Source organism: Hylaeus anthracinus, unplaced genomic scaffold, assembly GCF_026225885.1.
Source record: "Hylaeus anthracinus isolate JK02 unplaced genomic scaffold, UHH_iyHylAnth1.0_haploid 2, whole genome shotgun sequence".
In the NCBI taxonomy this organism is placed as follows: domain Eukaryota; kingdom Metazoa; phylum Arthropoda; class Insecta; order Hymenoptera; family Colletidae; genus Hylaeus; species Hylaeus anthracinus.
This window is the reverse complement of record NW_026534838.1, coordinates 1,285,305-1,311,685: the sequence shown is the minus strand read 5'-3', so window position 1 is coordinate 1,311,685 and position 26,381 is coordinate 1,285,305. Positions and strand designations below refer to the sequence as shown.

Here is a 26,381-nt window from a genome sequence, read left to right as displayed (position 1 = left end):
AAAATTCTGAAGGCATGCAACTCATTAAGTTAGCAAACTTAGTAAATTAACTTTCTTTTTCGTTATTCTGCTGTGACAGATATACAGAGTGTCGAAGAATTAGTGTACAAACCGGAAATGGGTAGCTGAGACGATTCTGAACAACAATTTCCTTTGCGAAAATGTCGGATGGTGCTTCGTTTTTGAATTATTAACGAAAAACTGCCGACCAATCGCAGCGTCCGAGTAGCGCGCGCTCAGCCACGAGAAGCTAGCCCGATGGCTGGGCCAATGGCTGACTCGAAGGCCAGAGCTTGAGCCAACCTTTTCCCGGTGAATACGCGCTGTGATTGGTCGGTGGTTTTTCGTTCATAATTCGAAAACGAAACACCATATTATATTTTCGCAAAGAGAATTTTTGTTCAGAATCGTCTCAACTACCCTTCACTTCCGGTTCTTACACTAATTCTGGGACACTGTATACATTGTACATATATTCTCAGTACACTTATTTTTGTAGTAATGAACTATAATTAGAGACATTTTGCAAATAATATACAATGATAATCCATAATACAAAAAATTTTGAAGCTATTTAACCGCTTAAGTAACAATATAAATTGATAGTACTAATATTTTGCTGTTTCTAAAATCTGTTTACGTTTTGAATTTCATTTATTTCAAACTTGCAAGCTTCTTTTCAAAATGTATTCCTCGATGCAACACTCTCTCCAATTACCCCAACTTAATATGCATAGAATTCTTTGAAAATAGTACCTACTGCAACCTCTGCCTTGAGGTTGCAGTAGGTAGATCCCGTTGGAGCGTTATACGTACACATTGTACAAAGCGAAACGATCCTCAATCGTATCGCTAACGGGAAAAGAATAAATTGGAATAAGATCCATACGTCGGGAAACATTTACGATAAGTCTTCGTTCGCGAAACGATTCTTTAGAGACTCGAACGAAATTGCAGGAACGGGCTCGTCTCTGGCTGCCGCTAGTGTTCGATGCAATTAACACAGCGGAACTGTAGCCTGTTATCGCGGTCGTCTGAAAGCCTTTACGAGCCGAAACGTGCAGTTACCGACCGAGAAAGTCCTCGACCGAGTACCGGCAGTTTTGAGAGAAGGTTAAACATACTGAGGCTGACGCGAAAAATGAGCGTAAAACTCATTATGGCATGCGAAGTACTCTTTATATTGCCATATTCTTCACTGTCTTTTCGTGGTATATTATTCGATATACTATGCACTCGAAGGTGAACTTTGGGCCTAGAAATTTTACTCGAAATGAGTTCAGTAGGGAAAGATTTGTTTATGTAAGGCTTCCTATCTAAAAGTCTTGCACCGTGTTAACGAAAACAATATTGGCTTGTTTCAACAATTGCACGGTCACATGTAAAGTGATGCAGTTAGAGCAGATGTATTATTTTCAAAGAATTGTATACTTATTAAATCGAATTGAGGGGTGTGCATCAATAAGGAGGCGGCTCCATTCTTTCGAATTTTTGGAAAATTAAAAGCAACGTTTTAAAATTTAGTTTTTTGAGATTTTCTTTCTTTTTTTTTTCATAGCATACCATTGGTACCTAATTATGAAATTTTGTCTGATATTATACCTGAAATTTAAGGGTTTTTTGGAACGAAGAGAACAAAATTTTCTTTCAAACACGTGTTCAGTTTATTTTTAAAATATTTGGCAAAAGAAACAAACAAAAATGCAGAATACGAAAAATCTTAAAATTAGTGCAAAATTCATTCTTTTTCCTGTTCTGTCTCTGTCAAATCATCATCAGTTTTTCTAGTAATCAGAGCTGTCTCCTTCTTACACTATGAAAAAAATGAATTTTTTTAAATCTGCGAGGTTATGTTCTAACCTCAAAACCATTAAAAAATGGAGCACCAGACCTAACCCAGCACACCTTTCAATTCCTCATAAATAAAGTTCAGTGCCAAGAGAGTGTCTCGCATCGTTGGGATTTATCTGCAACCTACAAGCGAAGGCTACTATTCTTAAAGAATTTTTATACTTACTAACTTTTGACGCGACTGTAATTAAACTTCACAGAGCAGAGATGTACTATCCTTAAAGACTTTTTAACCTTTTCACCTTTTAATTTTTGCAAATTTTAAGTAGCTAAGCATCAAACTGTCTATACTCTTCACTCGAGAACTTCACTCTTCACTCCAAGCTAGATAAATCTCAGTGTCACGAAGTTCTTCGTGTAGGGATTGCCACAGATCGCTTTTCATGACAACGACCGTGCCAATGAATGTAAATTGTCCCTTTATTTCTGTAATTACGCTCATTTCACACATTAGCGATGCTAAGTCAACAAGTACGTAATTAAACACGCGTAGGATTATGTTGTTATCCCAGAATGAAGTTCACGGGTGCGAGTTGTTAATCAGGAATATCAAGTGTGACGGCGTGGAATAATCGTCGAGGGATCGCTTCATCGAAGTTGGAGTCTAATTAGCGTCGAATGAATCCTTGCCTGTTCGTGTGCGGTTTAACGCAGTGATAAGATAAATGATTCGTGCTGTTCACGTGTGAAATTTGCATGATTAGTTTCTTTAAGGGAATCAGGATAGTGATTGAGGATTTACCTAGTTCAATCCGACAGCAGGGCTGGATTATTTTGAAAAATGGTACACAATCGTTGAAAATTTTAAAGTGAGATGAATAAACAAAAGCACTGAAGGAATCCTTGTCTATTTATTTTGAGGTAGAATGCAATGATAAGATAAATGATTCGTGCTATTGACGTGTAAAATTTGCATGATCAGTTTTTAGGAAAATCTATCTAATTAATTTTTAGGAAAATGTATCTGGGAATAGATAGTATCTAGAGCACAAGCCTTATATTACCCAGCTTCTTGTAGGTAAGTCCAGATGTTTAGAAGTCGGTCAGGAATGGCTTATATATGAATACTGGCGGACCGTTTTACTTGTGAGAAAAGCGTGGTCCTATCGGTGTCCCTCTAGTGGTGATAACAGGAAGCGTCATCATACTACTTACTGCACCCGGACAGCAGTTCATTTCTGAATTCTAACATACTCACACCTCCCGATCAAATACGTACTTAATTACTACGTACTTAATTAATACGCACGTAGTTAATTTATTCAATTACCGCAACAACGATGCATAAACAAATGTAACGGAACGAAAAAGCGAAATTTAGAGCATCAGATTCGGTGACACGGGGCAGTTTACTGAAACGTTATATTAATACCGGGGATTTAACCTAATGAAAAATGTGTGGCAACTTATATCCTCGGGTAGAAAGTAACTCATTGCGTCGTGTACATTACTATTTACTCTCCAACTTTTGCTTTGTCGAGGATAAAGCCGCAAGCTCGGCTTCAGGTGGGAAATTAATTACCTGACAACGAATTCCATGAATTTCGTTATAAAGCGCGCACTGTGCACCACAACCGAGTATTTGCATATTTGAAATTTGGTGAAACTCTGCGTTTTTGCTTGGTGAACGTAGCGAAATGAGGTAGAATTATCATTTTCCTATATTACAGATTAATTTGTAAAAATTAATTGAACTTCCTTAAAGGTTAAATAAAATTCTTATCTTCAAGAAAATTAAAAAGAAAATTAACCTCGGTTCATATTCGGTAATTTACTTAACCGTGGATTCTCGAGACAAAGGTCAGAGCCTAATTACATTCACGAGACAGCAGGAAATATCTTTACCAGATTAATTAATCTTCTTTTATGCTTGAATAACATTCTTAAGAGTTATTTTTCAAACCTAGCAATACACTTATTATTTAGATACTCGAAAAAAATATCAATTTTGCAATTCTTTCTGCTTTTATTATTATGCAAATACACTACTTTTTTAACCGACTTCGAAAAGGAGAAGGTTACTCAATTCGATATGTATATATATATATTTTTTTTTTTAATGTCTGTTCACCGATTACGCCGAGATGGTTTGACCAATCGGAATGAATCCTGTTGCATCTTGTAGACCATGTTCCCCCGGTGACCCTGCTATCAAGACTTTTTGCGATTTGTCATTTTTTACCCGTTTTTTTTTTTTAAACAGAAATATTTTGTCTTGCTTCTTACTCTGAGACGGAAGGACCAATCAGATTGAAACTTCTTGCATCTGGAAGAGCATTTGCCGTTTGGTCCCATAGCAAAACATTTGTCCTTGTCTTATTTTTTACCACTTTATATCACTTTTTATCGCAAAAAGCGTACTATTTCACGTATGATTGGTCTGAAACCCCTTACATTTTGCTACCGGAGAGGTTTCCGCAATGATCACAGATGCAAAAATTTATGAATTTCTGTATTGTTTATAACTATTGTTATCGCAAAATTCCTATTATATGATGTAACTCGGTGAGGAAATTACCGACCGCGATGAAACCTTCCGCATTTCATGATACATGAATTCGTAATGTTCTCATTTGCAAAAATTTATGGACACTTTTATTGTTTATACAACCATTGTTGGTGCGAAATTGCTATGCTCTGGTGCAGCTCGACAAGGAATTTACCAAACGCAATCAATCCTTTCACATGTAGTTGCAAATGTGTTCCTGATAATCCCATTTGCAATTATACAGGGTGTCCAAAAAATGTTGGATGTCCTTGAATGGGGTGTTTTGGGGGGAGGGGGGGTTATTTGAAACAATCTTTCCTTAGCAAAGCTCGAGCAACATTTTCGCTAAGGAAAGATTGTTTCAACCCCCCCCCCCCCTCCCCCGTGGAACAAGTCTTTTCAAGGACCTCCAACGTTTTTGGGTCATCCTGTATATTGCTCATAACTGTTATTATTGGATGAAACCTATTGGTTATAGATTGCCACTAAAAAGAGTGAAATAAAATAATTTTTTGGAAAAAAAATTTAACCGACTTCAAAAAAGGTACAGTGAAAAGTATGAAATAATTTATAGTTAATGTATACGAATACGCACTAGTTCTAGATATAATTGCTTAAAAGTATGGGAAAATGCAGTGAAAAGCATGAAATAATTTCTAGTTAATGTATACGAATACGCACTAGCTCTAGATATAATTGCCTAAAAGTATGGGAAAATGCAATGAAAAGTGTGAAATAATTTCTATTTAAACTGCATTGTTATTCACCATCGTTTGATGAATTTGGTTAAATTATTAAATACATCATATTAAATGCAATGCACCTTTTTCGGAGGCGGCGCAAAATTTAGAATTAAGTATATTAAAAATTGCTAAGCTTGGTTTAACTTTCTGTCGGAGAAACAAAAGATATGGTCTTTATTTATTGCTATCATTACATCCACTCTGACATCATATTCATTAACACCATTCAATATCGCCGCCGCCACCAAATACTATCCCAAACCTATTCAGACAGTATTTCCATGGGTAGAGTATGCAGAGTGTCGTTGAATTAGTGTAAGAACCGGAAATGGGAGGGTAGCTGAGACGATCCTGAACCATAGTTTCCTTTACAAAAATGTTGGATGGTGCTTCGTTTTTGAATTATTAACGAAAAACCACCAGCCAATCATAGCGCGTATTCACCGGGAAGAGGTTGGCTCAAGCCAGGACTCTCGACTCACTCATTGGGCCAGCCATCGGGCCAGCCTCTCGCGGCCGAGCGCGCGCTACTCTGGCGCTGTGATTGGTCGGTGGTTTTTCGCTAATAATTCAATAACAAAGCCTCGGACAACATTTTTGCAAAAGAAATTATGGTTCAGAATCGGCTCAGCTACCCCTCCCCCCCATTTCCGGTTCATAGACTAATTCAGGGACACCTTGTATAGGTATAAATAGTAGGAGGAAAGATGAAAATAGACAAGATGATTTACATTAAAATCTTCATGAATATTGACAATATTTGCAATATAATTACAATATTAACATTAAAATCTTCATAAATAACATATATACATACATTTTCTTCATTTAAAATTGTATCTACCTTCAAACATAGTGCTAAGAGGAGGATATTTGTAATACAATTCGCGCAGCAACTATTTGGATTACTTTTCAATCAAATTTACGAATTATTCGCACTGTTTCGTTGCATCGAGGATTAGGTATCCCGTTCGACATCTGTCGATTACCTGCGTTGCGATATTTATTTCTATACAGTTCCGATACTCGCTCGCTTGGTATCTTCGCGGTCTATTGTATTTTAATGTTCAATAAACACGAGCCACGGGCTGCGTTATGAGTTTTGGTTCCGCGACTGTTAATCCGATTTGTGTCTATAATGTGGCCGACATTCCGCGAAACAGGGTCAGCAGTATTTATTAGCGATACGAGCTGCGGGCTGGTCGCGTGCCTTTTGTACGTCTGCTATCGAATAGCTCGCTGTGCTAGCGTAGAACAAATGCTGTGAAATATTAGCGTGACTGAAATCGAGCCTCGTGTGACGTTCTTAGCGAAATGAAGTGAGATTAATTCTTGAGATTAATTTCGATGGCTATTTAGGTTGGTTACATTTTTTATAGAAGACTGTTATGAAATAGAGAGTGACGAATAAATTAGACGCGTGAGAAATAGTAAATAGGATGTATTTGAGAATATGAAATTGGAAAAGTATGAGAAGAATGACGCAACACGACCGTTACGTCGAAAAAATAAACTGTCGCATACCCTCCAGCCGCTTGCATAGCAACAAAACGACAACGCGACACGACATCTCGCGAAGCCACCCGAAAAATGCCGAACACATCGATCATTCGACCGATGCATCCACCGATCGAAACATAACCTACGTGATTGATATTTTCATTTGTTCTATCGTAGATAATTAATGCATATTTGAAAAGTATTCCACTGGTTATTCGGTACTCGTTAGGACTTTTATACAATATTAATATACAATCAGTGTAAGAAGTATTCGTACAGCAACCGATTTAAAATAAAATTAATCGGAAAAGAAATACATAAGAGGTTAACATTAAAAATAATAAACTCTAATGTACGCAAATTCTACTCTAAAAATATGTAGGAACGTTGGTTAATTATTTCTTCACATAAAATTTATTAATAAAATAAATATATGAAGTTTTATTTTGAATTGGTTCCTGTACGAATACTTATTACACTGACTGTAATATAACTTATAATTCATAATTTACTTTAATAATTTACTGAGGACTTTTATAGAAAATTTGGATGTGCAAGAAACTGCAAAATGCACGCAGCAAGCAATAATATAAAGAAAAGTGAAAGTGAAGCTTATGTTATAATATTTGCAGTGAAAGTAAAATAAATAGTAAATAAATAATAGTAAAATAAGGAGTAAATGAAAGAAAGAAATAGAATATAAATAACAGTAAACTAAACAGTAAAATAAATTCCTATTTAGGTTCAATTTTTCTAATCACGTTTGGAAATATTTATTGCAAATATTTTGCAATAAGTCTACTTAGGAAAGACATGGTTATTATCTTGTTCTATCGTAGATTCTAAGTCCACATGCCACTCTTTTTTTAAATTTTAGTAATCACATTAGATTTTATTAATAGCCTATCGATCTATCGATAATTACAGAGAAATAACAGAGAAATAATTGTCGAAACCGTAATGATTATTATGAACATATCGGGCGTCCATATGCGAGGTCTGTTTACCAAATTGCTATTTCAACCTGTAACTGGCATACCTGGTGACCCAGGGGAAATTACTTTTACCCTACTGCGGAGAAATGGGTTACTATACCGAGTTGACCTATTTGGTATTGTCCTAAATGCGAGGGGAGGGTCAGCAGTAAGAAACTCCGATTTCGATGAAATCGGTATGGATGGCAGGCCTAAACCTAATCAATCCATAACTAGATTGAAATTTACAATATATCAATATTTTTATTTTTGTTAATTTAAGTACCGTATTAATTTTTTTATCCAAGTTCAAATTCTACAGAAACAAATTTTCCTTTATCCTTCCGATTTTCCGTGAAATATTACAGCGCTGAATATTAATGCAAAAACGTGCTTTTAACTGTAAGTGTAGTATAATTTTATTACGTTGCCTTGCTTATAATCAGGCGTGGCATACATGTGCACACAGCGGAAGCATATATTATAAACCGAGCCTGTGTTTCCAAACAGTAATGTAATACAAATTCATAGTTTGCTTTTGCAAGTAGCAATGTTAATATTTATGGAATTAAAAGATTCCTTCAATTAAAAAGTAAACCGTATGATACTAGTTCGATGGATATTAAATTGTTCGATTTTGTTGAGAATATTTAAATATCTTTATTTTTGTTATAAATTAATTTTATTAATTAAAATAAGCACCAATAAGCAACAATGACGTAGCGAAATGGAGCTAATTTACCGAGAGTGAATAATCAAACATTTCATATGCAATATTTTATAAACCAATATAAACTACAACTTCCATTATCGAAAATACTTAAATCTAATACATGATCTCATTTCACAATGTTTTCGAGATACTATGCGTTCTTGTTACGTCAGTGGAGGAGAATATTAATTTCTTGTACGTCATAACTAATGTATTATTTAATTAACACGTTGATCGCCATATATGGGTCAGAGTGCTTTTCACTGAAGAACTAAAAAAATTAATTCTGAAAGTCAAATATCAAGATCAAATATAATCTCATTTTCTAATGTTTCCGAGATATTGTAGATTTTTGAAATCCTCAGGTAGCTCGAAATCGAAAAACCCACTGCAAATCTCTATCTGCAAATAACTGGAATTTGTTATGTCAGTAGAGAAGAATATAAATTTCTTCTACATCATAACTAATGGATTATTTAATTAACACATTGATCGCCATATATGGGTCACAGAGCTTTGCATTGAAAACTAAAAAAATTAATTTCGAAAGTCAAATATCAAAGCAAATGAATTCGAACGAGATTCATGAATTTTCATAAAGATACAAAAATAAATACCTGAATAAATGTTTCATTATCTAGTTTCCAATAGTCTGTAAACAAAATTTAATCCCAATAAAAATCTTCAAGAGTATTAGCCTGGAAGTGTTAAAAATTTTGAAAAAATTGCTATACGTTATCGAAACATAAATAATTTATCTGGCAAAGCTTAAACGTTTCTATCGAGTAGTTTTCATTTTCTCCAATCATTATTCCAGCCAGCGAAGTAGAAAACTGTTTCAAGTTTGCACGGAATTCTATTTCCTGGCTAACAGTTCTATTTTTACAAACGCGAGTCGTTCTACGATATTTGCGAGACCGCTGATTTCATCTCGAGCCGTCTCCATTCATTTCACTCTTTCCCTCGTCCGATTCACCTGCTTCCCCAACCGTCTTTTCCACGTCTAATTTTCCACGCGCCGGCTCCTCTCCTGTTCTGTTCCCCTCCGCCCTCCGTTTTCCGTTTCTCTCTCTCCAGCGGTCGCTTCGGAGGCCGCATTGCCCCAGCGTCAGCCAGCATAGCACCAGAAGGGATAAATCGATTCTGTTTCGAGCTAAGAATAAGCTCCTCATGGGAGCTTACTCCGCGAAAGCGGCACGCAGCATCCCTGCTGACGCTGATCTCTTATCACGACAGCCGTGTACGAGTGTTACCAATCATTGCCCAACCAGAACGCCGCTAATTCCCTTCCTATCGCCGAATGGATCCGTTCGAGTGATCCACGATGAGAAATTACCGCGGAACGAGCCATCGATTTCTATGAGGTTCAACACTTCCAGCTTGGAACACCAGAAAGGCGTCCGTGAATTTTTTTCTTGGAAGTCATTAGCGATAGGTAATGAAAGTTTGCACACTTTTTTGCACATATTCAGAGAGTATGTGTAATTTTTTTCGTAAAGAAATATCGGTTTGTTGAGGAGTTATTCAGAGAGAAGTGGTAGGCGTTCGTGTATTTTTCTCTCCAACGTCATTAATGATAGGCCTCTGGAATTTTGCACACTTTTTTAGACATATTTCGAGGGTACATGTAATTTTTCGTGAAGAAATATCGGTTTGTTGAGAAGTTATTCAGAAAGAAGTGCTAGGATAAAAATGGGACTTATGCTGAGGGTCTACTTATATTTGCAAGTTTTTCTTTTAGAAAACGAATTAGTAATTACCTTTGAGTTTAGTATTAGAGACATTTAGTAATTGTGAGTGAAATCATTCCGTTAAAGAATCATTTAAACAGTGACAAAGTCTCTGAACAGGGCGAACGGTATTTTTAGCACTCCATGAGGCTTTGTTGAGGAAAAAAATGTGGCGTAACAGCACAGGATATTATTATCGATTCACCTTGATACCCAACACGGTGAATATTCATGGAGGTTGCTAACAAAACGAAAATTTTGTTTTATCGCGTTCATCGATTCTTTTCCAACGGAATATTAAAGTTGGTCGAAAACGATTTCATTACGGAAGCTTCATTCAATTTTTGCCACTCTGTTTGGCGTAGATAATTAATCTGGGCGACTGAATTTGATTTCGAGCTCGCCAAACCGAACGGAAACGTATTTTTAAAATTAAAAAATTTCAGCGATCGTGGGTGTGTATTTAGAATCGAAGCGGAGGTATTTCGAAAATACGAACAATTTTATTGTTCGTTTATAATTTACCTTATCGCTGACGACATTTATTGATTCGCCGTTTGCATCACGATGTAATAAATAATTTATGATGTTTTCAGCTTACATGTGCATCAAACTAAAATAATTTAAAATGTCAGGCTAAAACGGGAACGAAGCGAAACGTTGGATAATATTACTGGAATAATATTGTAAATTGTGCTTCGATTTTAACACTCGAGTACAAATATGGACCGGAAACTTCATTTAAAATCACTCGATTAAATCATTCACTTAATAATTTATAACAATTTACTTTATTCGAATTCGATCGAACGATGTTTTACACGTTCTACTTACGATAAATTTCGAATGATAATGAAACGCGTCGCTTCGGAGCTTAAACGTTTCAATATTCTTTGCCAGTGAAATTTGTAATTCAATTCACTTTGTTCTTTTCCACCTTGCCGCACTTTAATCGACTTGTATCACTATACAAAAGTTCTCTTAGACGTCAGTGGACCGATTAGGTAAAACTTTTCTTGTTAGACTTCAAAAGCATCTACATATATAAAAATACAGACTAAAGCAAGAAGACTTCAGCAGTGATCCAAAGTGTTCTACTTATAATTGTCTTTGAAAAATTATTATACAGATCGAACTATTGGTGGATATATTTTGGGATGTAGAAAGAATTTCACAGGCCAAAATGATACCAAGAATTAAGAATATTTTTTGTATCTGACATGACGGACTAGTACTACTGTTCTGCTGTAAGTAGTACGAGTCAATAATTCATCGACGCATACTTTCAACAATTAATTACTCGAACACCACGCCTCCAACAATTTCGCCATTCTTGATTTTCATCTCATTTTTGGATGTAGAATCACTATATAAAGTTTAGAAATCAAAATTTTGCCATTTAAACCGCTTGATCCAAAGTGTTCTACTTAAAATCGTCCTTGAAAAATTATTATATGGTTCGAGCTATCGGTGGATATATTTTGGGATGCAGAAAGAATTTTACAGGCCAAATGGTATCAAGAATTGAGAATATTTTTTGTGTCTGACTAGACAGACTTATACTACTTCTGTTCTGCTGTAAGTAGTACGAGTCAATAATTCATCGACGCATACTGTCAACAATTAATTACAGCACACCTCCAACACAATATTGCCATTCTTGATTATCGTCTCATTTTGGGATGTAGAATCACTATATAAAATTGAGAAACCAAAATTTTGACAATTTTGTCTGACATGACGGACTTAAGCGTCTCACAGACTGCACTGACGCGACGTGGGCCAACGTCACATCAGGCTCCGTGGGTCCATGTCAGACATGAAGCGGAGTCAGATTGACGCCATTAAAAAATGAAAATACCAATCTCCGCAATTTTTATCAGAACTTTGCGGAAACAACATCAAACGATTCCTGATGTTTTTGCGATGAAAATGGTACCACACATGACATAATTTGGACAATAATTAACGAAATTATATAAAAAATCTGATTACATAATTGAAAAGTTATTTCATTAAAAATAGTTCGATTTACGCGATGTGAGATATCATTTTAATCGGGAGAACACCAAGAATACAATGCCATCACGTTCACGTGGATTGGATGAAGAATAAAGAATTCATGAGAAATTGATGAGTCGATCCCAGACCCTTGAGCGACCCCAGGTAGGCGCTCGGCCGAGAACAAAGGCGGGCAGTCCATCGTAAAATGATGAACTGCTGTACATAAAATGTTTATATTTTTCATCAGATTGTCGGGAAAGTAATATCAATGGATTCCTTATGTTTTTCCGATAAAAATGATATCAAACATCACATAATTCGGATATTTTTTACCTGAAGAAGCAGCGAATACGTCAGCCTGTACTGCAAGCATCACTCATCAAATCGCTAACACCTTTTTTTGTCAAAGGAACAATAATATAAGAAATAATCTTACCTCATAGGAAACTGATTGAGCAATAAGATGCTTTGATCATAATAAAGAATAAGTTGAATTAGAAGCTCAACCACTTTGTATAAAAAGGGTTAGTTCCTAAACATATAATTATCAATATGAATAATTTTAATGTATATAAATTTACAGAAAGAAGAATAACTAATCAAATCAATTTCGTTAAAATTAATATAAATATTGGTATAAATAAGTAAATAATTATATAAATTAAGTTTTTCAATAAAAAAAATTCCTTATTCAATAATTCTACAAGATCTGGTGGATAATGCAGTTAAATATAAATTATTTCATACTTTTCAATGCATTTTTTCGTACTTTTAAGCAATTATATTTACAGCTGCTCATATAAATTAGTGGTCATATAAATTCATATAAATTAACTAGAAATTCTTTTAATACTCTTTAGTGCAGTTTTAATGTTTTTGAAATTAGTTTATCTCTTGAAAATGGAAAACAGGATTCTAGAAAGCACCCGGTCTCCTGACGCCTTCCAACGCTCACGGAAAATCTAGTAGGTTTGATATGCTCCTGACGCGTCAGAACGCATATTTCGTCAGATAGCATCAGCCCACGTCACGTCAGGGTAATGTGAACGTCGTCACGTGAAACCCTATGTTAGAATTTCATATCACGCGTCCTATGACGTGGGTCCACGCCTCGTCAGAGCAGTCTGTGGGACGCTTTATACTACTACTACTGTTTTGATGTAAGTAGTACGAGTCAATAATTCATCGACGCATACTTTCAACAATTAATTACTCGAACACCACGTCTCCAACACAATTCCGCCATTCTTTATTTTCCTCTCCTTTTGGGATGTAGAATCACTATATAAAATTGCAAAACCAAAATTTTGCCATTTAAACCACTTTTGGATATAATATACTACTTAAGAGACTCCTCCACCAACAATACGAAATTATTCCAGGTGTTCGTTATGAACCACACGTTAAATCGCTCTATAACCGTGACATTTATTATTATTATTGTACACTCCGAAATGATGGCATTAAATTCTCAGTATGTGGGCCCAATAGCTCAAGTTTCACTGGTATCGTCATTTATGCTTCCTCCTCGATTGCTTGATTCATTTTCAATGAGGCCATATTGCGAAACCGATTCGTTGAAATAATCTTGAAACGGTAGAGTTCTTCGACACGATCGAAAATTAATCGATACAGTTTTAATAAGCACGTCCAATTAACTGGGTGCCCGGCGCTCTTCGGACAAAGACGCCCCTTTAAACGCGCCGCTTTATCGCAGAGGAACCGAGGCGCTTTCGACGAAACGGAGAGCACTTCTGGAGCGTTTGTTGTTAATCTCCGTTGTTCCAATTCCCTTTGCGTGTTATGTTAGGCGGATTACGGCTATGCCTGCTGGTAATCCCGTATTCAGCCTCAATAATGACGAGTGGCACTGGTAATCCCCGCGCCAGACTTCAACGTCACAGGATTTCAGCTGCCTCGCAACCTTATTCTCTTAAGTCTGTCTCGACTTCCACGAATAATAGAACGCAGCAACAATTTCACTCATCCTCTCGCGAATCAGAGGAATTCTCGAATTCGAAGCCCGTAGATACTCGTTCATCGAAATTACGCACAATGGAATTTCGACGATTGTCGCATGTCGAATAATTTGAATTTTTGGAGGAATAAAATTCATGGTGGTATAAATTCATTTATATTTGACATCTCTGAAACCACAAAAGCCAACCCATTACACATTCTTAAAAAAATTTTTCTTTTATTTTTAAAAAATTGGGGTTTCGTTTTAGAGGAAAACCTTCTATATCTTTTTTGTAGGATATCGTGCGATCTACAACGAAAAAAAGTTTTGTTATAAAATGTGTATTATTGACAGAGTTATGAATTTTTGTAAATTAGGCCTCTTTTTATATACTTTTTCCGCCAAAAAAACTAGAAAATTGACCCTATCGGCAGTTCTGTACTTTTATTTTTTTTTTTCATTCACCGATACGCAGTTTCCCGTTTTGATCATTGAAATCCGTTTGGCTAATGGAGAGTCATGATTTTTTCAAATTTTAGTCGAGAATCCTGGCAGACAGTACATTGTACGGTAACTCGATTTTGATAACAGATAGAATAAAATTGGTTAGATGAAAGTTGTACAGCATGGAAACGTCCACGAAATCGAGAACACAATTTTTATGCCGCGGGTGGAGGAAAGATTTATTGCAGGGAAAATGTTATTAAAAATAATTTTGTTTTCAATTTCTTATTTCGATGTTATACAACGGTAAAAACCATTGAACTTTGTATTTGAAATTCGTTCGGTATCTCTTATGCTTTTAAAGGTATGAACAAAAATATAAATAACTAAAATTATTCCGAAGGGATGTTTCCACCCTTAAAACCGTTTTTGATCATTTGGTTTAAAACGAAAAGAAAAAAACAAAAGTTCAAAAACCGCAGTTTTACGATTTTCCCACATTTTCCACGCCCAAGTTCTAAACTTCTCGAGGATCGTTTTCAGCGTTATTCATGAAGCTGGCAATGCCTCTTTCGTTTATCCTTCAGCAGAGAAGAACGCGTAAAGAACAGAGAAACACTTGTCCGCCATCGTTGAGAGGAAACAGAGTGAAAATTACTGAAGGGAAAAGAATTTGCTTAGAAATTCACTCGCCTCGTGTGGAATGCATTACAAATTTAAGATTTAAATGTTGGAAAAAGCGGGATATAAAAGGCACCCTTTGCGGGTGATGCCGAGTGGATGTTAGAAGGATTAGGAATTTAAAGCAGCGAATTAAATGTTCTGAAAAAAAGGGAAACTCACGCGGCAAGTTATATTATCTGTAGTAGTCGGAATATTCATAGTTCTCCAAGAGAAAAGAAGATTTACTCGAATAAAATTATGTTATTCCTACGTAACGAGGCTTATAAACATGTATAATAATTATCCATTAACGATGCAAGAGATATTACAATTACAATGGAAGCAAATTTTGAAAATTATATTTATTTGCGTATTAGAAAATTGAGACTGTAAACTAGGGAAAAAGTTGCACTAGGATTTGTTGAATAGTGAGTTAAGAGAAATATTGTTCTTCTTTTACCACCTACTATTTTTAAAATATTAGGAAATGAAGACTGTAAATTGTGAAAAAAACTCGACTATGATTTGTTAAATAGTGAGTGAAAAGAAATATTGTTCTCTTTTTACCACATATTGTTTCTTAAGTATTACAAAATTAAGACTGTAAACTGTGAAAAAAATACCATCATGATTTGTTAAATAATGAGCTAAAAGAAATATTGTTTTTTTTCTACCTGTATCACAGTATCGTTGCGTAACGAAATTTTTTATGTCTCATGAATAAACAATGACAACCAGGAGGTATTGTTTTTCACCAGCTGGGAAACTATTTTCTCCCTGGCCGTGGTTAAATATTTACTCAGAACATTTTGCTCCAATTTCTTCGCCTGTCGGAGAGAGGCTCGACTGTTTGCGGATACGCTTGACCTTCTGCCGTATTTGTTCTGCGGCATTCAGTAGCGTTCAGCAGCTGAACAGCTCTGATTCGTCCGTCGACCTGGAAAGGCAGTGCTTGCGCGCGGAGTGCTCGATTTCGATTGATATACGCGAGCATCGCCCAAATTGGGGATAACCAGCGATGCTTTATACGAAATTCGAACAATATCGAGGCGAAGAAAGAGGAATGAGGAGAGCATGTCCTGTCGGTAGAGTAGGTTTGCTCTGTCGATAGCATTTGGTAATGTAGAACGCTTGGTCGATAATGAATCTACTGGGAATGTAGAACGCTTGATTGATAATGAATCTGTTGGTAATGTAGAACGCCTGTCGATGAAACAGGTGACTCTGTTGGCAATGCAGAGCGCTCTGATGGTAAATCCTTCAACTACATAGCGTTTAATTGCAATTCCCTTTACAATATTTACCCGTATTAACTGTGCTCCTATTATTGTTTGTTTCAGCACTGTTTCACTATATCCTACAGGAAGGAAAATCAGCGACAGTACGACTTGAAAGCATCCACGGAGTCCGACTGCAAGACCTGGATCGATGCCATTCGAGAAGCCAGGTATTCAACTGAGATAATTATAGCTTAATAATTGTAACCTCTATTCATAGAAGAAACAAGTAGAGAGTGGAGGATTTTTAATTTAGAATCTACGTAACACGCTGAGATTTAAAGACATAAATAAACACGGCTTCTGGTAGAATTTACATTGAAAAATATTGCAAAATGCATCAGCTTGTTTACTCTTCTCTGTATGTTTTTTTGACTGGTTGTCATGGCAACGCAAACTTGGCTGATATGAAATAACAAGGATAAAAGGAAAGGAGAACGTAGGACTTCAAATATTGTAAATAACGAGTATATCAAGCTTTCGAAAAAGTTCCTTATCATTCATATCGGAGACTTTATTGTAGAAATTTCCTTAAACGTGGACGTTTTTTATAGAATTTATTATGTGCACCGAGCATTTTCATTCTGTAATATTAGAAAATGCTTTTAATCTCTCATATGAAACAAATGGCAGTCAAAGTGATTAAAACCCTTTCCATGATTTGGAACAATGGAACCCACTGACCAAACACTGTTTTATTTATTCTTTCTCTATTCGTTAATTAAATGGACAACTTGAATACTATTATACAAGGTAATTCCAAAAATTATGTTTTATTGACGAAAGAAAGCAGGCTGATAAAAAACGCGCCAGTCCAGTGACACACGCAGAGACGGAGCTCGTTTCAGACATCTGGAGGAATCATCATGGCGATCACGTTCGCCAGACAAGACAAACCATTAAGGTGGTCGCATAGAAAAAAAGAAGGGAAGCGAAACACGATTGAGAGATTTATCCTCAGCACACGAGCTGCAAGGATAATACAGAAATTATTTGAAATTATTTGTCAAAGTTGATGGTTAATAGTAGGATGTTTAACACTGTGTTTATTGAGATCTTTATCAGTTACTGATGTTTATGCAAATTCGTATTTTTACGGATTCAGATGATGAATCGAAATTTAAAAAAAAGTGTGTCTCATCTTTTGATATTTTATATATATTTTCATTCGTGGACCTTTTCATAAATTTTCCCACATTTTCGAAATTGGCGATATTTTGTACGAAATTCGAACAATATCGAGGCGAAGAAAGAGGAGAGCATGTCCTGTCGGGAGTTTGGTAGTTTGCTCTGTCGATAAGATTTGGTAATGTAGAACGCTTGGTCGATAATGAATCTACTGGTAATGTAGAACGCCTGTCGATGAAACAGGTGACTCTGTTGGCAATCCAGAGCGCTCTGATGGTAAATCCTTCAACTAAATAAACATTTGCAGTCTACTTAGTAGATTTCTATTACCGAAGTAACGCTTTAATAAACGAAGTCGATTCATTAAAATTAATTAGGTGTCTCGAACAAAAATGAATTTGGATATACGTTGCCATTTTATAGGGACAAATGTCAGCATAGTTCGGGAAAAATATAAAACTGAAAGTATACAAAATATGAAAAAATATAAATCACAGGTTTTTACGAATTGAAATGGATTGAAATAACTGTGGTTTGTGAACCTAGTGTTAATGTAATACTAATCTCTGGCGGTAACGAGACGTAATTTCGTTTATTTGTATCGCAAACTGGAGGAGACGTCTGTGTCACCAACGACGTGATTACTGATTGCAGTTTCAACAAATTGCTGCTGCAGAAGGAGAAGCTCGAGCAGAAGCATTTGCACCTGTTGCAGATAATTGAGAGCGAGAAGACGGATAAATCTCAATATGCAAGGCAATGCGAGGATTTAGCATCGGAAGTGAAGAAGCTTCGCTCAGAGGTAAATTGAAAAGCAATTCCGTGTTCATGTAACTAGGAAGTCATCGACGAAAATTCTAAAATTAAATAATCGGAAATTTGTGAATATTTTCAATCTCAATACGACAGGAAATTGGGTGGAACAGTTAGCACAAGGCTATAGTTAGGGGTATCAGGTATACCGTCCAATCATATCACGAAACCTCATTCGTGTACACCTCATCGATTACGTCAATTACAAACGTGACCTTTATTGCATTACGCTGACGTAAATGGGAGGTAGCTGTCAAGTAGTCAAGTTTGGTCCGTTAACTATCACTGTTTACAGTTGCATCGATAACTGTTAATATCTGATTTACTCAACAGTTGGTTCTGTTTAACGAAATTTATTATATTATTGTAATTATTATATCGTATTATTTTAATAATATTTTAAACATTGGAGGGATGATTTAATAAGATATTCTTTATGTCAGATGTGGTATACTAAGATTCACTCAAACATATACAAATCTCACAATATTCAAATAAAAAATTGATATATTTTAATAAACACCAGGCATTTGTCAGTGACTATGCAAAATGTTTCGCGATTTAATGCAAACCCAAGGTCATGTGGATCTTTATACAAAATAAAATCATTGCAAACATACTCACAAAAATGGAACCCAAAAAAGAGTTTATGCTACTCTGCAAATATTATACTATGTGTTTTCAATATTTTCAACATTTCCAATATTTCCAATATTTTCAACATTTCCAATATTTCCAATACTTTCAATATTTTCATCTTTCCAATATTTCTAATACTTTCAATATTTTGAATATTTATAACATTTTCAATATAATCAATGTTTTCAACATTTTCAACATTTTCAATAATGCAAACTCAAGTTCATTATTGTTAGAGAGTGGATTCTTATAAAAAATAAAATTGCAAACATCCAAAAAAATTCAACCTAAAAAGGAATTTCTTTTACTCTACAAACATTATAATATCTGTTTTCAATATTTTCAATATCTTCAATATCTTCTCTATATTTCCTTATATTATTCCATACTGCGCGCACTTTTACATTCAACTTTCCTCTAAATGCATTCAAATCCGCAGTCGAATCATCACTTACTCTTCCTTTCCGTGAATCGTATTCACCGTCACGTCCAATATGTAGCGCAACGTCTTCAGGTAGTCCACAATATCCAGTCTCCCGTCACGCATTCCTAGCACCCGCTCGAGGGTGTTATCCTTGGAGGTATTCCGCTCGCAAGCCGTTACGCTTGGATTCCGTTTGTTTATTTTCACAGTTGCTCGCCATGAAGGAAAAGCCAAGACTCGCGTCTGTAACCTACGCGGCGAGGCAGTGTGTACAAAGGGCAATGTCCCAAGGCGGTGGATCAGGATCTTTGTTCGGTGACGGCGGCCAAGGAGTTTCAGGTTTTGGGCTGCAGGATATCACCGAGGGATCGTTGGAGATGCAGAAAATTAAGAAAGTTCAGAGCTTTTTCAGAGGATGGCTGTGTCGCAGGCGTTGGAAACAAATCGTCGAGCAGTACATCAAGAGCCCTCACGCGGAGAGCATGAGGAAGCGAAACAGGTGAGGATAAACTTTCTTTTCCAACTTTTTTTTCGAGTTCCACCACTTTCGAAACAATTTAAGAAAATGTTGCGCCGGAAATGCGTGTTTGTTGAAACACTGTGTTCAGTTAAGGGCAGAGCTGAAGGAATTCTACGAGAAATATAGGACTGCCTCGATCATTGATAAATACAGTCAGTGTAAGAAATATTCGTACAACAACTAAATTAAAATAAGATTAATAAGAAAAGAAATAAGAGGCTAAGATTAAAAATAATAAACTTTAATTTATGCAAGTTCTACTCTAAAAATATGTAGGAATGTTGGTTAATTATTTCTTCCCGTACGATTTATTAATAAAATAAATATATGAAGTTTCATTTTGAATTGGTTCCTGTACGAGTACTTATTACACTGACTGTATGCGTTAGGGGTACATGAAATGATGTTTTCTCTATTTTTATGATTTTTAAACTCGATTCTGTAATAATTCTCTGACAAAATTTGCAGTCACAGACTGAAACTTCAACATAAAATTTAGCACTGCCTCGCTTATAGATAAATCTGCGTGAAAACTCCACGAAAAAATTAAATATGTAGACTTTCATATATTAAACCTCAAATTTATTATATAAAATGTCCCCTGAAATATTCCACACTGTTACCAATCGAGTCTATTGAATAAATCAGCGTTATACGTACGTTAAAACATCATCAGAATCAACAGGAGTGTATTATAACCCCTACGAGTTAGTCTCTGAACGTAATTAATTGCGAAATTGGGAGAGTGAGGAACTACATAGTTTGTTCTCACCTGGAATATAGAGGTTCGCGTACGAGTTCTTTTCCCTGTGGGAGTATCGTAAGTAATGACTGCTTGAAGCTGAAACTCATTAGATTCTACTACGCGACCGATTGGCTAATAGCACTACGTCTTCAGTACAGAGGGAGGTTAATTACCGAGAGAGTAGTTAGCGCTGAAACGAAATTCATATTCCCGTTTTGCTGTCAGACAACCGCTATTACGGGGACACTTTGACTAATTGTGCAATGAAAGACTTCCTCTTGGTGTTTTTCTTTCTATTTTCGGCAATAAAAAGTTATTAACTTTATATATATATATATATACAATACAATGCAATGCAATGCAATGCAATGCAATGCAATGCAATACAATGCAATGCAATACAATACAATACAATACAATACAATACAATACAATATAATATAATATAATATAGTAATAATATAATTATTATTTGTATATAATATAATCATATAATAATTATGTATATACATTATATACATATAATCATATAATAATATAATTTTCTTACAATTTATATAATATATACACACAAATAATAATTATATTATTATTATATTATATTATTAGGTTGTCTCAAAAGTTTCTTTATGTGGCAGCGTTTATATAAATACACAACCTCATATACACTTCATGAATGTAACACAAAACATAAAATTCTGTCTACTATTTATTAATATAATAGAACTAAAGACATTTCTGGGATAACCTAACATTTTATTCAAAAGAAATATAACACATATACATACTTTGGGTGACCGAGGAACTTCCCCACTTCTGCAATTTAATTTTTCACTACACTGTCAACAAACTATTCTATTTTAATTAACCACGGTAATGTTTAATGTTTCGCTACGTTTCAGCCTGGTGTTTAAAATGGTGGAGGCTGAGGAGGAGTACGCAGAACAGATGGAGATGCTAGTCACCTGTTTTCTAAGGCCTTTCAAGATGGCTGCGAGTTCAAAGAAGCCTCCGTGCACTCACGAGGACGTGAATAGTATATTTCTGAACAGCGAGACAGTATTGTTCCTCCATCAAATATTCCTGAAGGGTCTCACATCTCGTATGGAGAGTTGGCCCACGTTAGTTTTAGGTACACCTCCGAATTTTTAGAGAATTTTCGAAAGACTTTGTAATATACTTTCTCCTTCAAACAAAAGGGTTTTAAAATGATTCTTCGGATTATTTCAGGTGATTTGTTCGACATGCTGCTACCAATGTTGTCGATTTATCAAGAGTTCGTCCGCAATCACCACTACAGTCTTCAGGTTTTGACTGAGTGCAAGCAATCACCTTCGTTCGCTGCGTTGCTCACTAGATTGGAGAACAAACCTGCTTGCGGTGGACGTTCCTTGGAGACATTTTTAACATATCCTATGAATCAGGTATACTTTATTGTAATAGTTTTAATATTTTAACCCTTTAAGACCTGGTGTTCACAATTGAAGACACAAATAAGACTCGTACACTACCAACACTATTGTTTAGGGCAAATTTTTTAATTTCTTTACACGAAGAAAGACCAGTTTTCCTCGAAAACCACACTGTCAGGATTATTTTTTATTTTGACCATACTAATTTTAGTCCAAATTAACCCTAAAAATTAAATTACAGTAATACGAGAAAAAAATTCAGGTCTAGAAGGATTAATATACAGGGTGTTCTAAAAATATTTGAGGTCCTTGAAAAGGGTAGTTCAGGAGCTGATTTGAAACAATTTTTTCTTTAGCAAAAATGTTGTCCAAGGCTTCGTTAAGGAGATATTAACAGAAAACCCCGACCAATCAAAGCGCGAGTACGCCTATGGAGCGCCCGCAGTGGCGTAGGATACGCGCTAGGCAGTCGCGCTCTGATTGGTCGAAGTTTTCTGTCAATATCTCCTTAACGAAGCCTCGGATAACATTTTCGCTAAGGAATAAGTTGTTTCAAATCACCTCCTGTACCCTTTCAAGGACCTCCAACATTTTTGGGACACCCTGTATTTTATTAGGTATCTCCAAAAAAATAGTAATTATAATATGCATAAAGTCAGTCTTCCCACGAATTTGAGTTATTTTTTACCAAGCTTCGGAAAAAGTTGTTTCAAATCATCTCCTGAACCACCTCTTTCAAGGACCACCAACATTTGTGGGACACCCTGTAGAATTCCTCTCTTGCTGTGGGGTTGTTTCTCTGATTCATAAAAGAATTAGTTTATTGACTTTCATATTTCATTCAAAGGTGCTCTTATATTATCATAAATATCTTGTGTAGTATATTATTCTTCCTAACATATTTCTTCAGGTTCCGAGATACATAATCACTCTACACGAGCTTCTGGCTCACACTCCATTCGATCACGTGGAACGCAAGAGTCTGCAGAACGCGAGACAACAGTTGGAAGATTTATCGAAGCAAATGAATGACGAGGTAGTCATCGAGACCAGTATCCATTTTGAAATTATTTATCCACGAGAAGAGCAGTAATTTATATGTTGCTTTTTGGTTTGTACATTTTTTGTAGGTGAGCGAAACCGAGAACCTGAGAAAGAATCTAGCTGTGGAAAGAATGATCGTGGAGGGATGTGACATTTTACTGGATGTCAACCAAGTTTTCGTCAGACAGGGTGAGCATTCATCAATCTTCACCAATCTTCGCAAATCTTCATCAATCTAAATGTAACTTCATGAATTTACAGTAACATTCACGAATTTTTGGGGATTCGTATCAATCGTCACCAATCTTTGTCGGTTAAGTCTTCGTGAGACAGGTTGAGGAATCATCAATCTTCATCAAGCTTCATCAAGCTTCATCAATCCAAATCTATCATCATGAATTTTCAGTAACATTCACGAATTTTTGTGTATACGTACCAATCGCTACCAATCTTTGCCACTTAAGTTTTCGTGAGACAGGGTGAGCAATCATCAATCCGCATCAAGCTTCGTCAATCTAAATGTATTTTCATGAATTTTCAGTGACATTTACGAATTTTTGTGAATTCGTACCAATCGTTAACAATCTTTGTCTATTAAGTCTTCGTGAGACAGGTTGAGCAATCATCTTCATCATTCTTCCTCAAGCTTCATCAATCCTCACCAATACTCACTAATCTTTCTCGGTTTAAATTTATGTTCATGAACTTTCATTCATCAAGTCAATCTTGATTAGCAATTGGTATTAATGATGTGTCCAATTACGTTCATCCGTCTTGATTATTGATTATTATCAATCTTTGTCAACTCTATCGCTCGTAACTATTTCCGATATATCTCTTAAGTAATTAGAACCAGATCAAACAAATTTTTTCTTTTCCTCTTTAAAATTATAGCCTTAGTGGAAAATATATAACTAGACTGAGAATATTTATGCATTCGTGACAAACATAAACCCACAAAGACATACAAAAATGCGAACAAACGCACAAATACGTAAAATATAAAAATAAAACACAGGTCACAATATTTAGAAGATAAAATACATATCAATTCAAGTTTCTGTTCCTCGTATGCATATATAAAAATATGAATTTGCATAACATCCGCAGTCTACCTACAATAAAAGAAAATCTAACAAGAAAATGAAAAACTAAAATAAAACAAGATTACTTTCCGTCGTTTAATTTTAAATTCGAGTTCTTCGGGTAAATTTCTTCTTTCCCTCAGTCGGAAATTAAATTTTCCCTTTTATCACGAAGGTCGGTAACGAAATTCCATCGCCCATTACCCGCCACTAGCGACTAGGGAATCTATAGGTTGACTCGACAGTCGATAAGCCGAATTTGAAGATCCGACGCGGAAGTCGACGAAAAGCGTAGAAATTCGAAACCGAAAGCGCAAGCGCGCCCTTGCGCTTCTCGGAATCGATGGGGTTGTGTTCGCGTGTACGTAATCTACGCCGCATACGTTTGATCATGCGCGGGAGTAATTATCAGGGCTGTAACAGGAAAAGTGTTTCGAAAAACAATTTATTAGAGTTTTTACAAATAACATCGATTTTATTCGAAAATGAATTTATTTAATTTTTAAAAATTATAAAGAATTATACAGAATTATAGAGAAATTTCAGTATTGTTTTACGAGAATGATTGTAGTTTCTATATTAATTAACATAAATTTATGAAAATTGGCATAAGTACTTATTGAAATACGTATTTTTAATATATCTTGGAAATATTAATAATGCACAGTTAGTTTTCATTCTATCATGCGAGTTAGAAATTTCAATATAGTATTACGAGAATAATTATAGTTTCTATATTAATTAACATAAATTTATGAAAATCGGCATAAGTACTTTTTAAAGTACCTAGTTTTAATATATCTTGGAGATATTAGTATTGGATGCTTAGCATTTTCAAAAAAAATTCCCAAATATCACTATTTTCCTTCTCGATAGTTAAAAACAACCCTAAGTTTCTTCTCATTTGAATAGAGTATTATAACAATTACCAAGTTAAAATTCCACTCGATTTAGAGTGTGTGTGTCTCGAGAAAGTCATCGATGGATCCAATGATTCTAATATACCCGATCCAGGCGTTATACCTGGAAATTTTAAAAATCCTTCGAGCATTTTCATTTAAAGTAAGAGCAGGGGAATTGGTTTCTCAACATGGCCCTGGCTCCTCGAGTTTGGCGCCGTATCACATGGCTGCCATGCAAACAACCTTCGCCGCTACAAGGGACAGCCCCACCCGTGGAAAGTTTCTCCTTCATTCAAAAATTGTAAAATTCTGCGCGTCTAGAGTTCGGTCTGAACGACGCTCGATCTCTCCGACAATTCGAGTTTTTTTCCCGAGAAAAATAGAATAAACTATGAAAGAAGTGAATAAACACGAGCAGACTCGAGCTCCCTTTTGCGGTTCGATAGGTGCGAGTTAAGCGTGCTTGGAAAATGTGATCAGGGTGGATTTAGTGTAGTGCGTTTGTCAGAAGATATGTCGTGCCAAACGTGGACCAAACAAGTTTGGAAATTGTGTTGCTAGGGATGAAAAACGTTCAGGTAGTTCCGGAGTTTTACATTCGATGTTTTTCCTGTGTTGTTATTATTGTTGTTTTGAGACAGTGTTCGTAAATATTGAACGACCTTCTATTTTTCGTGATGGAATTTTTTAGAGATTTTTTTTAATCCTGGGTTTTTGTTAAATATTGCTGGGAGCAAATGGAATGTTAGTTGGGAAATGTATACATTTTTCATAATTGTTATGAAACTTTAAAATAGTAAGAGTGCGGAATATATTTTAGAATTATTTCTTTTTTTTTTGATGACGCATACTTTGATAAATTAATAAATAAATTAACAGTTGGCGTGGGTGTAACATATTTTACGAAGTTTTTCGGTATTTGTCAAAATTATGAAATTCAAAGTTGAAGAAATTAATTAATTAATTTATCAGGAAATTCTAGATGGTGGTATTAAATATTTTTGAAAACTAAAGAATTTTCTGTGGAAATATAATAGAATGTTGATTGCTCTGTTGTGCATCAATCGATAATGCGTTTGTTTTCAAACAATCCGGAGTTCCTACCATATTTTTTACTTCTTGTCAAAAATTCTGTTGAATTCTAAAATTAATAATAATTAAATGTACAATTTAATTCGAAGACAAATCATGATTCACTAAATGAGTTAATTTAAAAAGGATTGAATAAACTCATACTATAACAATAGATTATAACTATTATATACTATATACTATAACAATAAACAATAGAAAATTTCATAATGATTTTCTACGCTAATAATA

At 35.3% G+C, this 26,381-nt stretch overlaps 1 protein-coding gene across 8 annotated transcripts in view; it reads left to right on the top strand.

Moving 5' to 3' along the window:
- The window catches only part of LOC128892938 (ras-specific guanine nucleotide-releasing factor 1-like), a 163,230-nt gene that overhangs the window by 47,797 nt on the left and 89,052 nt on the right, over positions 1 to 26,381 (top strand). For all 8 annotated transcript variants that reach the window (XM_054153602.1, XM_054153601.1, XM_054153605.1 and 5 more), the window contains exons 5-11: positions 16,410 to 16,516; positions 18,129 to 18,276; positions 19,560 to 19,849; positions 21,518 to 21,747; positions 21,846 to 22,039; positions 22,938 to 23,063; positions 23,158 to 23,260. In XM_054153602.1, coding sequence (XP_054009577.1) covers positions 16,410 to 16,516; positions 18,129 to 18,276; positions 19,560 to 19,849; positions 21,518 to 21,747; positions 21,846 to 22,039; positions 22,938 to 23,063; positions 23,158 to 23,260 — 1,198 coding nt within the window. The remainder of the gene's footprint in view (positions 1 to 16,409; positions 16,517 to 18,128; positions 18,277 to 19,559; positions 19,850 to 21,517; positions 21,748 to 21,845; positions 22,040 to 22,937; positions 23,064 to 23,157; positions 23,261 to 26,381) is intronic.